The following is a 15,269-nucleotide window of genomic DNA, read 5'->3' as shown; positions in this document are numbered from 1 at the left end:
ACTAATTTAGAAATTTTCATGAGAAACAGTAAAGGGTCGAAAGATTTCTACAATATACTTTGTCGAAATAACACTATTCCTACCGGAAAAAGAAAGTGGAACAACATATTTGAAATAGATGAAGAAACTTGGAGAAGTATATATGCAACCCCTTTCCGAGTTACTAAAAGCTCCAAATTACATTGGCTGCAATACAGAATAAACCAACACATATTAACAACAAATTCATATTTATTCAAAATTGGTTTAACTGATAGTCCACTCTGTTTCTTTTGTAAAACAGAAATAGAAACAATTATACATTTATTTTGGGAGTGCAGAGAAGTGCAGACATTTTTTGAGAACTTTGAATTTTTATTAGATGCTCTATTGATTCCATTTACTTTTAATAAAGAAACTTTCATTTTAGGCATGCACAATGATAAAAATATATAGAGGAAGATTTTTACAGCAAACTTTATCTGTGTCAGCATTAAAATCTATCATAAAAGATAATTATGCGACTCAAAAATATCTCTCTCTCTCTCTCTCTCTCTCTCTCTCTCTCCCTCTCTCTGTGATTTTGTAGGTGATTACTTATTTCATTGGTTAACAGATTGCTTTCTCCAAGGAAATAAACAGATGAATAATTAACTGATGTGGTCCTAAATCTACCATATAGAGATAGTGTTTACATAAGGTCATTCATTTTCAATGTTATGTCAGGGAAGCATATAGATTTTTCCAAACAAATGTGTGTGCTTCCCTTGTCAAAACTAATATGCATGCTTTCCTTGTCCAAACAAGTGTCTGCTTTCCATGTCCAAACAAGTGTCTGCTTTCCTTGTCCAAACAAGTGTCTGCTTTACTTGTCCAAAAAAAAATAGAAATGTTTTCCTTGTCCAAACATGTATGAATGCTTTTCTTGTCCAAACACATGTGTATTCTTTCCTTGTTCAACAAATAAGGAAGCTTCCCTTATCCAAACTTATGTGTGTACTTTCCTTGTCCAAACAAATGTGTGTGCTCCCTTAATGTCAAAACAAATACAAATGCTTTCCTTGTCCAAACAAATAAGTATGTTTCTTGTCCAAAAAATATGAATGCTTTCCTTTTTCAAACAAATTTGTAAACTTCCCTCATCCAAACAACTGAGTGTGCTCCCTTGTCAAAACAAATATAAAAGCTTTCCTTGCCCAAACAAATAAGTTAAATTGCTTCCCTTGTCAAAACCAATGTGTGTGTTTCTCAAAATAAATATGCACGTTTTTCTTGTCCAAACAAGTCAGTATGCTTTCCTTGTCCAAACAAATAAGTATGCTTTCCTTGTCCAAACAAGTCAGTATGCTTCCCTTGTCCAAACAAGTCAGTATGCTTCCCTCGTCCAAACAAGTCAGTATGCTTCCCTTGTCCAAACAAGTCAGTATGCTTCCCTTGTCCAAACATGTCAGTATGCTTTCCTTGTCCAAACTAAAGTGTGTGCTTTCCTTGTCTACAAAAATATAAATTATGTCCTTGTCGAAACAAAAAAATGTGTTTTATTTTTTGTTCCAAAAAATATGAATGCTTTTCTTGTCACAACAAATATGTGTGCTCTCCTTGTCCAAACAAATGTGTATATTTTCTCTTTACAAACAAATGCCATCTTTTGTGAAAACGAATGTTTGCTTTACTTTACTTTACAATCACAAAACAGTAACACAGGTTTGCTTCTCAAAATTTATCTGCATAACCAATAATTTATACAAATGTGATACTGTATAAACATTAAATAATCTCAAATTAATGCATACCAAATACACAGTACATTTATATGTAAGCACTTCAATATTATCAGTTCCCTTAAATTTACCCTATCAGATATAATTCAATCTCACAATCACATTAATGGAAATTCAGAGTTTATTTCAAAACTAGAACTGTAACCAAAGGCTAACTTAAACCCCCACTCCCATATAAACTAGAACTGTAAACCAAAGACAAACTTAAACCCCCCACTCCCATATAAACTAGAACTGTAAACCAAAGGCTAACTTAAACCTCAACTCCCATATAAACAAGAACTGTAAACCAAAGGCAAACTAAATCCCCCCTCCCATATAAACTAGAACTGTAAACCAAAGACTAACTTAAACCCCCACTCCAATATAAACTAGAACTGTAAACCAAAGGCTAGCTTAAACCCCCACTCCCATATAAACCAGAACGGTAAACCAAAGGCTAACTTAAACCCCCCCTCCCATATAAACTAGAACTGTAAACCAAAGGCTAACTTAAACCCCCACTCCCATATAAACTAGAACTGTAAGCTAAAGGCTGATAAAGTTGTCTGGACAAGGATTTTTCAACAAATGGCTAAAACTCCATAAAATAAGAGTCAGAAAAAAAGTAACACCTGGATGCATAATGACAGACAGGGTGATTCCAGTATCCCCCCCACCACTTCATTGCGGGGGTATCATATCATATATGTAGTATGTAACATGTATACTCTTTTTCTATAAATTGTACAACCAACTAGAATGTTACCATTAATTATGACTTCATACCAACAAAGACATTTATGGCCGATAAAAATTATCAGAATGCCACTTGAATCTGGTAAGGTTTTTTGCTGGCATTGCCATGCAAGTACAGATTCATGTTGATGTAAAATAAAGTTGTGTATAGATTTCATTATAACTGTAGTATTATACATTCTATGAAATATTTTTACAAATGACAAAAAAGAAAGGTTGAATCCTAAACATCACACGTAACTGATTGAGGACTCTGCAGAAGATCTGTTTTTACTAACAGGTTTTAAATCCTTACTAAACAAAGAGACCATTAAAATAACTTTTATCTAGTCCAATGGTGGTTGGTTTGTTCTCCAGATTGTACACAATAACCAGACAGGGCTTGTCATCCTAGCACATGCACACTTTTCATTAACTCATCCACCCCTGAAGACACATTTGAACTCTTCCAATTCCAAGATTGGAATAGTTCACTATGACATTTCAGGGTTGAATGAGTTAACAAGGGATCCCTGCATTGGTCCCAGGGGTTACACCACCTTCATTTACATGACATGATTTCTATGACTGAATGAAGTTCTGAGAAATATCTTTCAGCCAGGTGAGCTTAAACAACATGAGCATGTGTCCTCCATGGCCTGTGAATTCACTGTTACCCGTAATGTTTTATTTATCACACCCTCAAACTTGAGTAAGAGTAGCCACGTGTAACGTATAACAATTTAACAAAGGTTTTGAGCTGCATGGAAAAAGAGATGATGACAGGTCTACTGGTTATATATACTAGGTAACATCAATAAATGCATAGTAAATAGAGATTAGCACTGTAAACATCCCAGCCCATAGTAAATAGAGATTAGCACTGTAAACATCCCAGCCCATAGTAAATAGAGATTAGCACTGTAAACATCCCAGCCCATAGTAAATAGAGATTAGCACTGTAAACATCCCAGCCCATAGTAAATAGAGATTAGCACTGTAAACATCCCAGCCCATAGTAAATAGAGATTAGCACTGTAAACATCCCAGCCCATAGTAAATAGAGATTAGCACTGTAAACATCCCAGCCCATAGTAAATAGAGATTAGCACTGTAAACATCCCAGCCCATAGTAAATAGAGATTAGCACTGTAAACATCCCAGCCCATAGTAAATAGAGATTAGCACTGTAAACATCCCAGCCCATAGTAAATAGAGATTAGCACTGTAAACATCCCAGCCCATAGTAAATAGAGATTAGCACTGTAAACATTCCAGCCCATAGTAAATAGAGACTAAAACACTGACAGGTCAGTAAGGGCCCCGTCTTGTGGCAATATATCCCCCATAATCATCAAGAAGCAATCTGCCTATATAGCTGAGCTTGACGTTTGGACTCATGTTACATGTACTATGATGTGAGTCTTGTTTCCTTCCACCTCCATATTTGCTGGGCTAACAGAAATGTAAATATTGATGCATTTGTTAGCTTTGATTTGTTTTATTTCTGAGCAACATTGCTTCAAAGTGTCATAGCGAAATGTTCACCAGTGAAAAGATACAAAATTTAACCTTGACCTTTGACCCAATGACCTTGACCTTTGGTCAGTTGACTCCTTGTTTATTTCTGATTAATTTTGCTTCATGTCATAACAAAATGTTCATCAGTGAAAAGATGCAAAATTTGACCTTGACCTTTGAATATAATGACCTTGACCTTGACCTTTGACCTCGACTTTTTACCTCAGCATGTCTCTTTGTTCAATTCCGAACAACTTTGCTTCATAATGTCATAGCAAAATGTTCACCAGTGAAAAACTACAAATTTGACCTTGACCCTAGACCCGATTACCTTGATCTTTGGTCAGTTGACTCCTTGTTTTATTCTGATCAACTTTGCTTCATAATGTCATAACAAAATGTTCATCAGTGAAAAGATGTAAAATTTGACCTTGACCTTTGAACCTAATGACCTTGACCTTTGACCTTGACTTTTGACCTTAATGTGTATTTTTGTGAACTGAACATCTTGACCAAGTTTCATGTACATCGGTCATTAAATACCAAAGTTATCAGCCTGGAACAAAATTTGTGGATGGACAGACAGACAGACAGACAGACAGACAGTGATTACTATATATATAGGGCACCCGTATCTCTGATACGGGGCCCTAATTAGCACTGTAAACATCCCAGCCCATAGTAAATAGAGATTAGCACTGTAAACATTCGAGCCCATAGTAAATAGAGATTAGCACTGTAAACATTCCAGCCCATAGCAGGCTCTAGCGTGGACACATGGCATGACGTCCTCCATCAATAGGTATTTGGGCACCAGTGATGAAGGAGGAACTGTCTGAGGCGAGAAATGCGATTGTTCTGGCAACCTCCTGTACTTCCCCGACACGGCCTAAAGCATGTGTTGTCTTAGAATGCTCCAGAAACTGTCCAAATATAACAAATAATAATGACATTTATTTGTATCTTATTAAACTAATAAAATAGTATTACAAGAATCCGCAAACGTATACTTAACAGCCTGTGCATGTTGTCTGCAAATAATCATAGTCTCTTAATTTGTTTTTCAGTCAATAACAAGAGGCCCAGAGGACCTGTATTGCTCACCTGAAAATTTAAGCAGTCATAGCAAAATATTCTCATTAAATATTATATTGCACTACGAATATTTCCCTCGCAAACTTTGTCAGCTCCATCTATTGAAACTACCAGCCAAATAATATTATAAGATTCTAAGCTTTTTGATTTTTCTTCAGAAGTTGTTTGACATATTTTTCCCTGTGACCTTGGAAGTAGGTCAATGTCATTTTCCTTTTCAAACTTGGTTAGGTCTATCCCTAAAAGTTACCAGCCAAATCTTATGAATCCATTCCTTTTAGTTCTCCAGAACAAATTGTTTGAAATGTTGTTAACCTCTGTGACTTTTATAGTAGGCTGAGGTCGTTTCATTTGCAATCTTTGGTGAGCTCTATCCCAGGAAACCACCAGCCAAATTTTATAATTTTATATGCCTTTCGATTATTCAGAAGAAGCCGTTTGATGTTTTTGACATATTTGACACCTGTGACCTTGAAAGTATGTCAAGGTTATTTTCATTCTCAAACTTTCTCGGGCTCTATCTCAGGAAGCCATCAGCCAAATATGAAGGTTCTATACCTTTTAGTTCTTCAGAAGAAGTCGTTTGAAAGTTTTGACATATTTGACCCCTGTGACCTTGAAAGTAGGTCAAGGTCATTCATATGAACAAACTTGGTACCCCTTTATCCCAGCATGCTATTGGCCATATATCTTCACCCTATGTCTGTTCGTTATTGAGAAAAAAAATGTTTAAAGATTTTAACACATTTGATCCCTGTGACCTTGAAAGTCGGTCAAGGTCACTTTTATTCGCAAACTTTGTTTGGCTAATTCCAAGGAAGCCAACAGTTAAATACAATGTTACTAGGCATTTCAGTATTTCAGAAGAAGTCGTTTGAAGGTTTTGAGATATTTGACTTCTAGCTATGACCTTTAAAGTAGGCCAATGTTATTTTTATTCGCAAACTTTGTTTGGCTTTTACCAAGGTAATTCTCATATCTCTAGGCTTTTCTGTATTTCAGAAGATAAGTTGATTGAAAACTTTGACATATTTCACCCCTGTGACCTTGAAAGTAGGTCAAGGTCATTTTTATTTGCAAACTTTGTTTGACTTATTCCATGGAAGGTACCTACCAATTGTCATGTCTCTTAACCTTTCGGTATTTCAGAAGAAGTTGTTTGAAGGTTTTTACATATTTGACCCCTGTGACCTTGAAAGTAGGTCAAATTCTGTTTTTTTCGCAAACTTTGTCGGGCTCCATATAAGGAAGCTACAAGCCAAATATCATGACTCTATGCCTTCTGGTTCTTCAGAAGAAGTCGTTTAAAGGAAAGTTGACGGACGCCGGCCAGACGCCAGCCGGACGACGCTCCATGGCATAAGCTCAGCTGCCCATTGGGCAGGTGAGCTAAAAACTACAAATCACATTTGAACTTATACATCACTACTTGTATTAAACATTACCGCCTAGAGCAGCACCTTTGTTTAGTCTGTTGTTTGTATATATAAGATGATAAGCAGTAAGGCCAGTACCTTCTTGTACTCCTCCTCCGTCTTCCCACCTCGTTTGTGGATTTCTGTTAAAATTACTCCGGGGCTGCAATCAGAACAGACACATGAGCAAACAAGTACAGTGTAACCACCAGTGTTGTCTTCGTGTCTAAACAGTTTTTTGTCAATAAGAAACAAAACCGACATTTTGTGTTGTCTAATGGGTTGTATTAAAATCAATACAGCATTGAAAATCAAATATTAAACACTTTTATTAAACATTAATCTTAACTAATTAAGACTAACAGAGTTTGCATAAAACACTTACTTGACACTGTTTACTCGGATTCCTTTAGAAGCTAGTTCTGTAAAGAATGAAACAAGTTAACCAGGTAAAAGCATGAATAATAAATATCAGAAGGGAACATTTCCCCAGAACCAACACCAAGCAGGGAACATTTCCCCAGAATCAACATCCAGCAGGGAACATTCCCCCAGAACCAACATCCAGCAGGGAACATTCCCCCAGAAGCAACGTCCAGCAGGGAACATTCCCCCAGAACCAACGCCCAGCAGGGAACATTCCCCCAGAACCAACGTCCAGGAGGGAACATTCCCCCAGAACCAACGCCCAGCAGGGAACATTCCCCCAGAACCAACGCCCAGCAGGGAACATTCCCCCAGAACCAACGCCCAGCAGGGAACATTCCCCCAGAACCAACGCCCAGCAGGGAACATTCCCCCAGAACCAACGCCCAGCAGGGAACATTCCCCCAGAACCAACGCCCAGCAGGGAACATTCCCCCAGAACCAACACCCAGCAGGGAACATTCCCCTAGAACCAATGTCCAGCAGGGAACATTCCTCCAGAACCAACATCCAGCAGGGAACATTCCCCGAGAACCAACATCCAGCAGGGAACATTCCCCAAGAACTAACACCCAGCAGGGAACATTCCCCCAAAACGAACATCCAGCAGGGAACATTCCCCCAGAACCAACATCCAGCAGGGAACATTCCCCCAGAACCAATGTCCAGCAGGGAACATTCCCTCAGAACCAACGTCCAGCAGGGAACATTCCCCCAGAACCAACATCCAGCAGGGAACATTCCCCCAGAACCAACGCCCAGCAGGGAACATTCCCCAAGAACCAACATCCAGCAGGGAACATTCCCCCAGAAGCAACACCCAGCAGGGAACATTCCCCCAGAAACAACATCCAGCAGGGAACATTCCCCCAGAACCAACGTCCAGCAGGGAACATTCCCCCAGAATCAATGTCCAGCAGGGAACATTGCCCAAGAACCAACGCCCAGCAGGGAACATTCCCCCAGAACCAACGCCCAGCAACTCCAAATGTCTATTACAGTTCATCTGCTTGATTAAAAATAAAATGGCTGATTACATCATAAAAGATTCCCCTGAGCACATTGATCAATTTAACACATGATTTCTGGTACATCTTCACATCTCTCAATGTTCCTTACTGATCAGCACATGATGTCTGGTACATCTTCACATCTCTCAATGTTCCTTACTGATCAACACATGATGTCTGGTACATCTTCACATCTCTCACTGTTCCTTACTGATCAATACATATGTCTGGTACATCTTCACATCTCTCACTGTTCCTTACTGATTAACACATGATGTCTGGTACATCTTCACATCTTTTACTGTTCCTTACTGATCAACACATGCTGTCTGGTACATCTTTACATCTCTCACTGTTCCATACTGATCAACACATGCTGTCTGGTACATCTTCACATCTCTCACTGTTCCTTACTGATCAACACATGCTGTCTGGTACATCTTCACATCTCTCACTGTTCCTTACTGATCAACACATGCTGTCTGGTACATCTTCACATCTCTCACTGTTCCTTACTGATCAACACATGCTGTCTGGTACATCTTCACATCTCTCACTGTTCCTTACTGATCAACACATGATGTCTGGTACATCTTCACATCTCTCACTGTTCCTTACTGATCAACACATGATGTCTGGTACATCTTCACATCTCTCACTGTTCCTTACTGATCAACACATGATGTCTGGTACATCTTCACATCTCTCACTGTTCCTTACTGATCAACACATGATGTCTGGTACATCTTCACATCTCTCACTGTTCCTTACTGATCAACACATGATGTCTGGTACATCTTCACATCTCTCACTGTTCCTTACTGATCAACACATGATGTCTGGTACATCTTCACATCTCTCACTGTTCCTTACTGATCAACACATGATGTCTGGTACATCTTCACATCTCTCACTGTTCCTTACTGATCAACACATGATGTCTGGTACATCTTCACATCTCTCACTGTTCCTTACTGATCAACACATGATGTCTGGTACATTTGCACATCTCTCACTGTTCCCTACATCATTACAACATATCTGAAAACATACTCATCACATGTGACCACTTTGAAAGATATTAATTATTCATATTTTAAAAGCCTTTAATTGTTCTCTCTTGTATACAATAGACATACAGGACATATATTAAGTAGACTTTTATTAGCTAAATGACATTTTAAGTTCCTATTAAAAGCATTGTTTGTTTGGTAAGAGTAGAAAGACATACCCAGAGCTGTACAGCGCGTGAACTGATCTATGGCACTCTTTGACATGCAGTAGGCTAGCACATTCGGGAACTACAAAGTCAAATAGACCACATGTAATGTTAAGAGTATTATTCTTTAGACACCATCTGATAATAATACAAAAATATATGAAGCTTTATAAAAAATAATGTTCAGAGTTGTCCAGACAATTATTGCAGTGATTTATCATCTTATTCTTTGCTATAACATTGACCTTGAAGGTACTTGGAGTGCTGCAAGTGTGTATTCTTTGCTATGATCTTGACCTTGAAGGCACTGGGAGTGCTGCAAGTGTGTCCTTTGATATAACATTGACCTTGAAGGTATTGGGAGTGCTTCAAGTGTGTATTCTTTGCTATGATCTTGACCTTGAATGTACTGGGAGTGCTTCAAGTGTGTCTTCTTTGCTATGATCTTGACCTTGAATGTACTGGGAGTGCTTCAAGTGTGTATTCTTTGCTATGATATTGACCTTGAAGGTACTTGGAGTGCTTCAAGTGTGTATTCTTTGCTATGATCTTGACCTTGAAGGTACTGGGAGTGCTGCAAGTGTGTCCTTTGCTATAACATTGACCTTGAAGGTACTGGGAGTGCTGCAAGTGCATATTCTTTGCTATGACCTTGACCTTGAAGGTACTGGGAGTGCTGCAAGTGCATATTTTTTGCTATGACCTTGACCTTGAAGGTACTTGGAGTGCTGCAAGTGTGTCCTTTGCTATAACATTGACCTTGAAGGTACTGGGAGTGCTGCAAGACACACTTTCTTGTCACAATATTTTATAGAGCACTTAGGACTTCACAAGTTACAGTCTGGACAAGCATGCGACTTGACCTTTGCCCCTCTGTGATCTTGACCTTTTCAGGTACAGACCTTAGATTAAGTAAAACATCCTCTTGCCATCAAAAACATATCTACGCAGTGTCACCTAATAACAATGATATACAACATTTCATATAGCGCAATTTCTAGCTAGAATAAGCCACTCTAAAGCACTTTACAGTAAACAGATATACAATTTATAGGATCAATACAATCAATACAGACAGACGGCGGACGACGGACGCTGCAGCACGGCATAAAAATTACACATTTGCCTAAACACAGTCACTTTGTCATTTTAATTGAGCTGTTGTGTGAAATATGAGTTATACGACTTCAGCTGTTGTAAGGACACAACCCTCAAATGACCTTATGAAGATGTCCGAGCAAAATTGGAATAAATAATTAACAAAGAGCCACATAAAACACTAAGCGACCCTCATAACAGAACTGGTGTGACTTTGTTGACAGTTAGATAGGTACGTACTGATCTCATGCCGTTGACGCTGGACACATTCACAATGGTACCCTTGGTCTTGGTAAGATAGGGAACAGCTAACATCGTAAGCTGATAAGGTGCTCTGAAATAGGACAGGTCAGGTAAATCATCACCAATATTAGATTAAGTACTTAACAACAATTATAGAATACTAAACATCAATCACTGTTGAAAGCCTCATTGCTCTCCTTACTTTACATAAGGTTACATAGAAAATATAAACTTATGTATCTAAGGTAACAGATTATGTAAGTCAGGTCATTCTATTGTTTGTATGGTTACATTGTTATTACTAAAACACTTATGTATGGTTTATAAAGAAACATGTATTCAGTAGCAGTCAATGAGATATATTTTCTTTTGAGCAACATGTGAAGGAACTAGACTTGAGCGAGTTCTGATTTCATATGACATCATAAGGTGAGCATTGAAGTTTTCATTTCTGTGAGTCTCAATTAAGAATATAAGACTTATAAAATGGACACAAATTTAAGACATCGTGTCTTTTGGCTAAATTCTGACATCACAATTCTCAGCGTAACACGATATAGTTACTGATAAAACCTACACGATAACTGAGGTCCATACCTGACGTTTGTGTTCATCACAGCATCGTAGTCGGCCAGCGACGTGTTGTCAATACCGCCCCCTTTTACTATACCAGCATTGTTGACCTGTAATAACATTCTGATGAACTCAGCAATGTAAGGGATGCTAAGGTAATCACTTCAGCAATAATTCACATAATTACATAATCAGTATATTTGTCTGAGCTACCTTATACACAACTTCATCACCAGTTGGGCCACTTACGAGTCGATATGGACCAGAGAAGCAAAATAATAACAGACTCAAGAACAAAGAAGAGCATTAAAAGAATGAACACCTTGATTCAACAAACCATTCATCTTATAAAGAGGAAGGATTTATATTTTGACTGTACTGAAAGGTTTAGTAACGAGACTTGTCGGAGGTTGTCAATAAGTGTAGCCCATAGTCTGGGACTAGTGAAATAGTGGTATAGTTCTATAAACTGCTACCCTGATTGACTTGTCAAACCTTGATATTACTTAACATGGTGAATAATATTGGCTTAGCAGAATTTGAACATAGCGAAATTGAAACTACTAGCCCAACTAGTGGTTTTTAAAATTAATTTCTAGTCCTGCTTGTGCAGACTAAAAGTAGAAACAGGGATACAGTACCAGAATGTCTAGTTGTCCAAACTGTTTTATTGTGTCATCCAGGACACGTGCCACATCCTCCTCTTTCAACATGTCAGCCACAATCAGGAGAGGCTGTGGAAGGAAAACAATGTATTTGTCAAAACTCTCTAGTACCAGTTAAATACAGGTACAACCAGGAGGCTGTGGAAGGAAAACCATGTATTTGTAAAAACTCTTTAGTACCAGTTAAATACAGGTACAACCAGGAGGCTGTGGAAGGAAAACACTGTATTTGTCAAAACTCTCTAGTACCAGTTAAACACAGGTACAACCAGGAGGCTGTAGAAGGAAAACAATGTATTTGTCAAAACTCTTTAGTACCAGTTAAATACAGGTACAACCAGGAGGCTGTAGAAGGAAAACAACGTATTTGTCAAAACTCTATAGTACCAGTTAAATACAGGTACAACCAGGAGGCTGTAGAAGGGTGGGTGATAGACATTTAGATACTATTAGAGGTATTTTTGAGGGTACAGTACCTGGTTACCGCCAGTCTGCCTACACTGGGCTGCAGTGGTTTGGAGATTTTCCTCATTACGTCCAGTCAGAGCTAACTGTGCTCCCAGTTCTGCAAACAGTACAGCAGTCCCTGCTCCAATTCCAGAACTGGCACCTGTACAAACCCATCAATGTGGCTAAGTCACATTACTCAGAACTGGCACCTATACAAATCAACGTGGTTTAGTCACAGTACTCAGAACTGGCACCTATACAAACCCATCAACGTGGTTTAGTCTCAGTACTCAGAACTGGCACCTATACAAATCAACGAGGTTTAGTCACAGTACTCAGAACTGGCACCTATACAAACCCATCAATGTGGCTTAGTCACAGTACTCGGAACTGGCACCTATACAAATCCATCAACTTGGTTTAGTCTCAGTACTCAGAACTGGCACCTATACAAACCCATCAATGTGGCTTAGACACAGTACTCGGAACTGGCACCTATACAAACCCATCAATGTGGCTTAGACACAGTACTCGGAACTGGCACCTATACAAATCCATCAACTTGGTTTAGTCACAGTACTCAGAACTGGCACCTATACAAACCCATCAGTGTGGCTTAGTCACAGTACTCAGAACTGGCACTTATACAAACCAATCATTGTGTGGACACTGTCATCATTGTTTGGACACTGTCATCATTGTGTGGACACTGTCATCATATCACCTTAACTATTGTGTGGACACGGTCATCACAGGACCTTAGATATTGTATGGACACTCTCATCATATGACTTAAGCTATTGTGTGGACATTGTCATCACATGACCTTATTGTGTGGACACTGTCATCACATGACCTTATCTATTGTGTGGACATTGTCATCACATGACCTTATCTATTGTGTGGACACTGTCATCACATGACCTTATCTATTGTGTAGACACTGTCTTCAAATGACCTTATCTATTGTGTGGACACTGTCGTCATATGACGTAGTCTTTTGTGTGGACACTGTCAGGTGTCATCATATGACTTAATCTATTGCGCGGCCATTGTCATTGCATGACCTTAGCTTTTGTGTGGACACTGTCATCATGATTGAGGGGGAAATCTTTATTGTAGTCTAGGCAAATATTTATCAACTTTAATACTGATAAAATTTCAGATCAGAGCCTATAGATAGAGGCCTGTGTTAGTTCATTGATATACAATTTTTTCACAATTGCGATTCTTAACACTTACCTCTGGAAGGATATCTCAGGAAACAACGAAAAAACAAGTCAGTTCACACAAGTTGACTGGGTCTATCATGGCAATGGTAATGGCACAGGTGCTTGACACACAATGGGAAAATGATGTAGTGCGTCCAGCCCCTGTGGCTGTGGGTCATGGTGGTATTTAAACATAATACATGTATGAAGCGATGTCATGATACTCGGTTGAGTGAATATAAAATCCAGGCCTGCACCATATGCCTTCACTCACTTAGAGCTCTCTGAAATAATCAACTTACCTGTAATTAATGCAATCTTCCCGTCCAACCGTTGCACAGTTCCACTCGACGTCATAGTGATCGTTGTTAAAGTGAAACTACAGTCAAATCGCGAGAGTTGTCTCCGCTTACATGTAACTAGTTCCGGTGGGTGGGGTACACCCGGTCGACCCACTCGGCACTTCTGTTGTCTGCGCATCTGTCGAGTTTAGCCGATTGGGGCGGCCAGACCCGAATCGCAATCAACTCCCCGAAAACCACCATTTAAAAGAAAGAAAACAATAACTGTATTAAAAAAAAACGATCGCGACAGAGTTATTATGTTTAGGCACTGACTTAAATAATTAAACTAACTCTGTGGTTAGGGTTATACAGTTGTAACAGAACACATGCCAGGAAATTAAAAGTTGCATCTAGGTAGACACTGACAGCGACTATCAATTATTGTAAGATTTAATAATATTGAGAAACGTCGTTCTTTACTCATATATAGTATAAATTGACACCTGCTTTACATGTCTATAATACACAAAATTGATCGTATAGATGCTGCATTAACTTCCCTAAATGCAAAGGTTATTACTATGGAACATCAAGTTAAGGATATAGTACAGAAAAACATTGACATAGAAAAAAGTACGGAAGCTAGCGGGAAATTCTATGAACAGATGAAAAGAAAGACTGAGAAAAACGAGACAACATTATCAAAAACACAGGGAGAACTCCAATGTGTTGTAATAGAAACCAGAGACATTTCAACAAATCAATGCATTATCCAAAACGAAATGATGAATTTAAGAAAGGACTGTGAAGAAATCAAACTAGAGGTGGAGAAGACCAAAAGTGTAGAAACATAAAATACAACCGTATTCTAACGGGTTTAATGGAACAACGATACGAAGTAATCAGAGACAAAGTGCGTGACTGCGTAAAATTTAGAATGTTTAAATACTGATTAAAACTAGAGAATGTCTGTAAGACATTATGAAATGCCCCCGCTGCCATGTGAAATTATAGTTTCAGTATTCTATAAAAAGTTACAACCACGTTGATCTTGATACCCTGAAACATGCACACACACAAGGTAATACACTATAAAGTTGATAAGTTGATTTTAATATTCATATGGTTTTTCTGTATGTTATTATAATTACCATCCTGAAACACAAAGATGTCAGAGGTATACCCATATTTGACCTTTATATAAGGTTTGACCACGGACTTAATCTAATTCCGTGGTTTGACCAAAATCCGTGAAAGAATGAAGTTGATAAGTGTTTAAATTGAATCAGTTGATGATTTCTTTATATAGCAACAGTGACCTTGGCCTTGACCTTGGAACCCTGAAACACAACAATGTCCGAAGTATACTCATACTTGACCTTTGCACAAAATTTGACCAAACTCTGTGAAAGAATGAAGTTGCTAAGTGTTTAAATTGAATCAGTTGATGATTTTCTATATATAGCAAGTGTGACCTTGGCCTTGACCTTAGATCCATGAAACACAGGGAGGGTTGTACCTTTGTATAAAGTTTGACTAAAATATGTCAAAGAATGAAGTTGAACATTGAATAGGGACGGGA

At 38.5% G+C, this 15,269-nt stretch overlaps 1 protein-coding gene across 1 annotated transcript; it reads right to left on the bottom strand.

Moving 5' to 3' along the window:
• Nucleotides 1–4,578: 4,578 nt before the first annotated feature.
• On the bottom strand, nt 4,579–13,818 carry LOC110455198 (3-oxoacyl-[acyl-carrier-protein] reductase FabG-like). Its single transcript, XM_021505183.1, has 9 exons — nt 13,706–13,818; nt 12,219–12,352; nt 11,719–11,811; nt 11,102–11,187; nt 10,502–10,595; nt 9,176–9,245; nt 6,894–6,930; nt 6,608–6,671; nt 4,579–4,921 (listed from the first exon to the last, which is right to left on the bottom strand). Exons 1-9 carry the CDS (start codon nt 13,758–13,760, stop codon nt 4,763–4,765), a joined length of 792 nt encoding a protein of 263 aa, XP_021360858.1. The 5' UTR covers nt 13,761–13,818; the 3' UTR covers nt 4,579–4,762.
• Between the last annotated feature and the right edge of the window lie 1,451 nt (nt 13,819–15,269).

The sequence above is a fragment of the Mizuhopecten yessoensis genome, unplaced genomic scaffold, assembly GCF_002113885.1.
Source record: "Mizuhopecten yessoensis strain PY_sf001 unplaced genomic scaffold, ASM211388v2 scaffold921, whole genome shotgun sequence".
NCBI lineage: Eukaryota > Metazoa > Mollusca > Bivalvia > Pectinida > Pectinidae > Mizuhopecten > Mizuhopecten yessoensis.
The sequence above is the reverse complement of the archived record's forward strand: the minus strand, read 5'-3'. Positions and strand labels throughout refer to the sequence as shown.

Excerpts from the sequence above, each read along its gene's own strand:
- LOC110455198 (XM_021505183.1), bottom strand. The coding sequence starts at position 13,760 with ATGACGTCGAGTGGAACTGTGCAACGGTTGGACGGGAAGATTGCATTA. Across the intron at positions 6,931-9,175 it reads CACGCGCTGTACAGCTCTGG|AACTAGCTTCTAAAGGAATC; the intron begins GTATGTCTTTCT and ends CATTCTTTACAG. Across the intron at positions 6,672-6,893 it reads ATCCGAGTAAACAGTGTCAA|CCCCGGAGTAATTTTAACAG; the intron begins GTAAGTGTTTTA and ends TTCTGATTGCAG.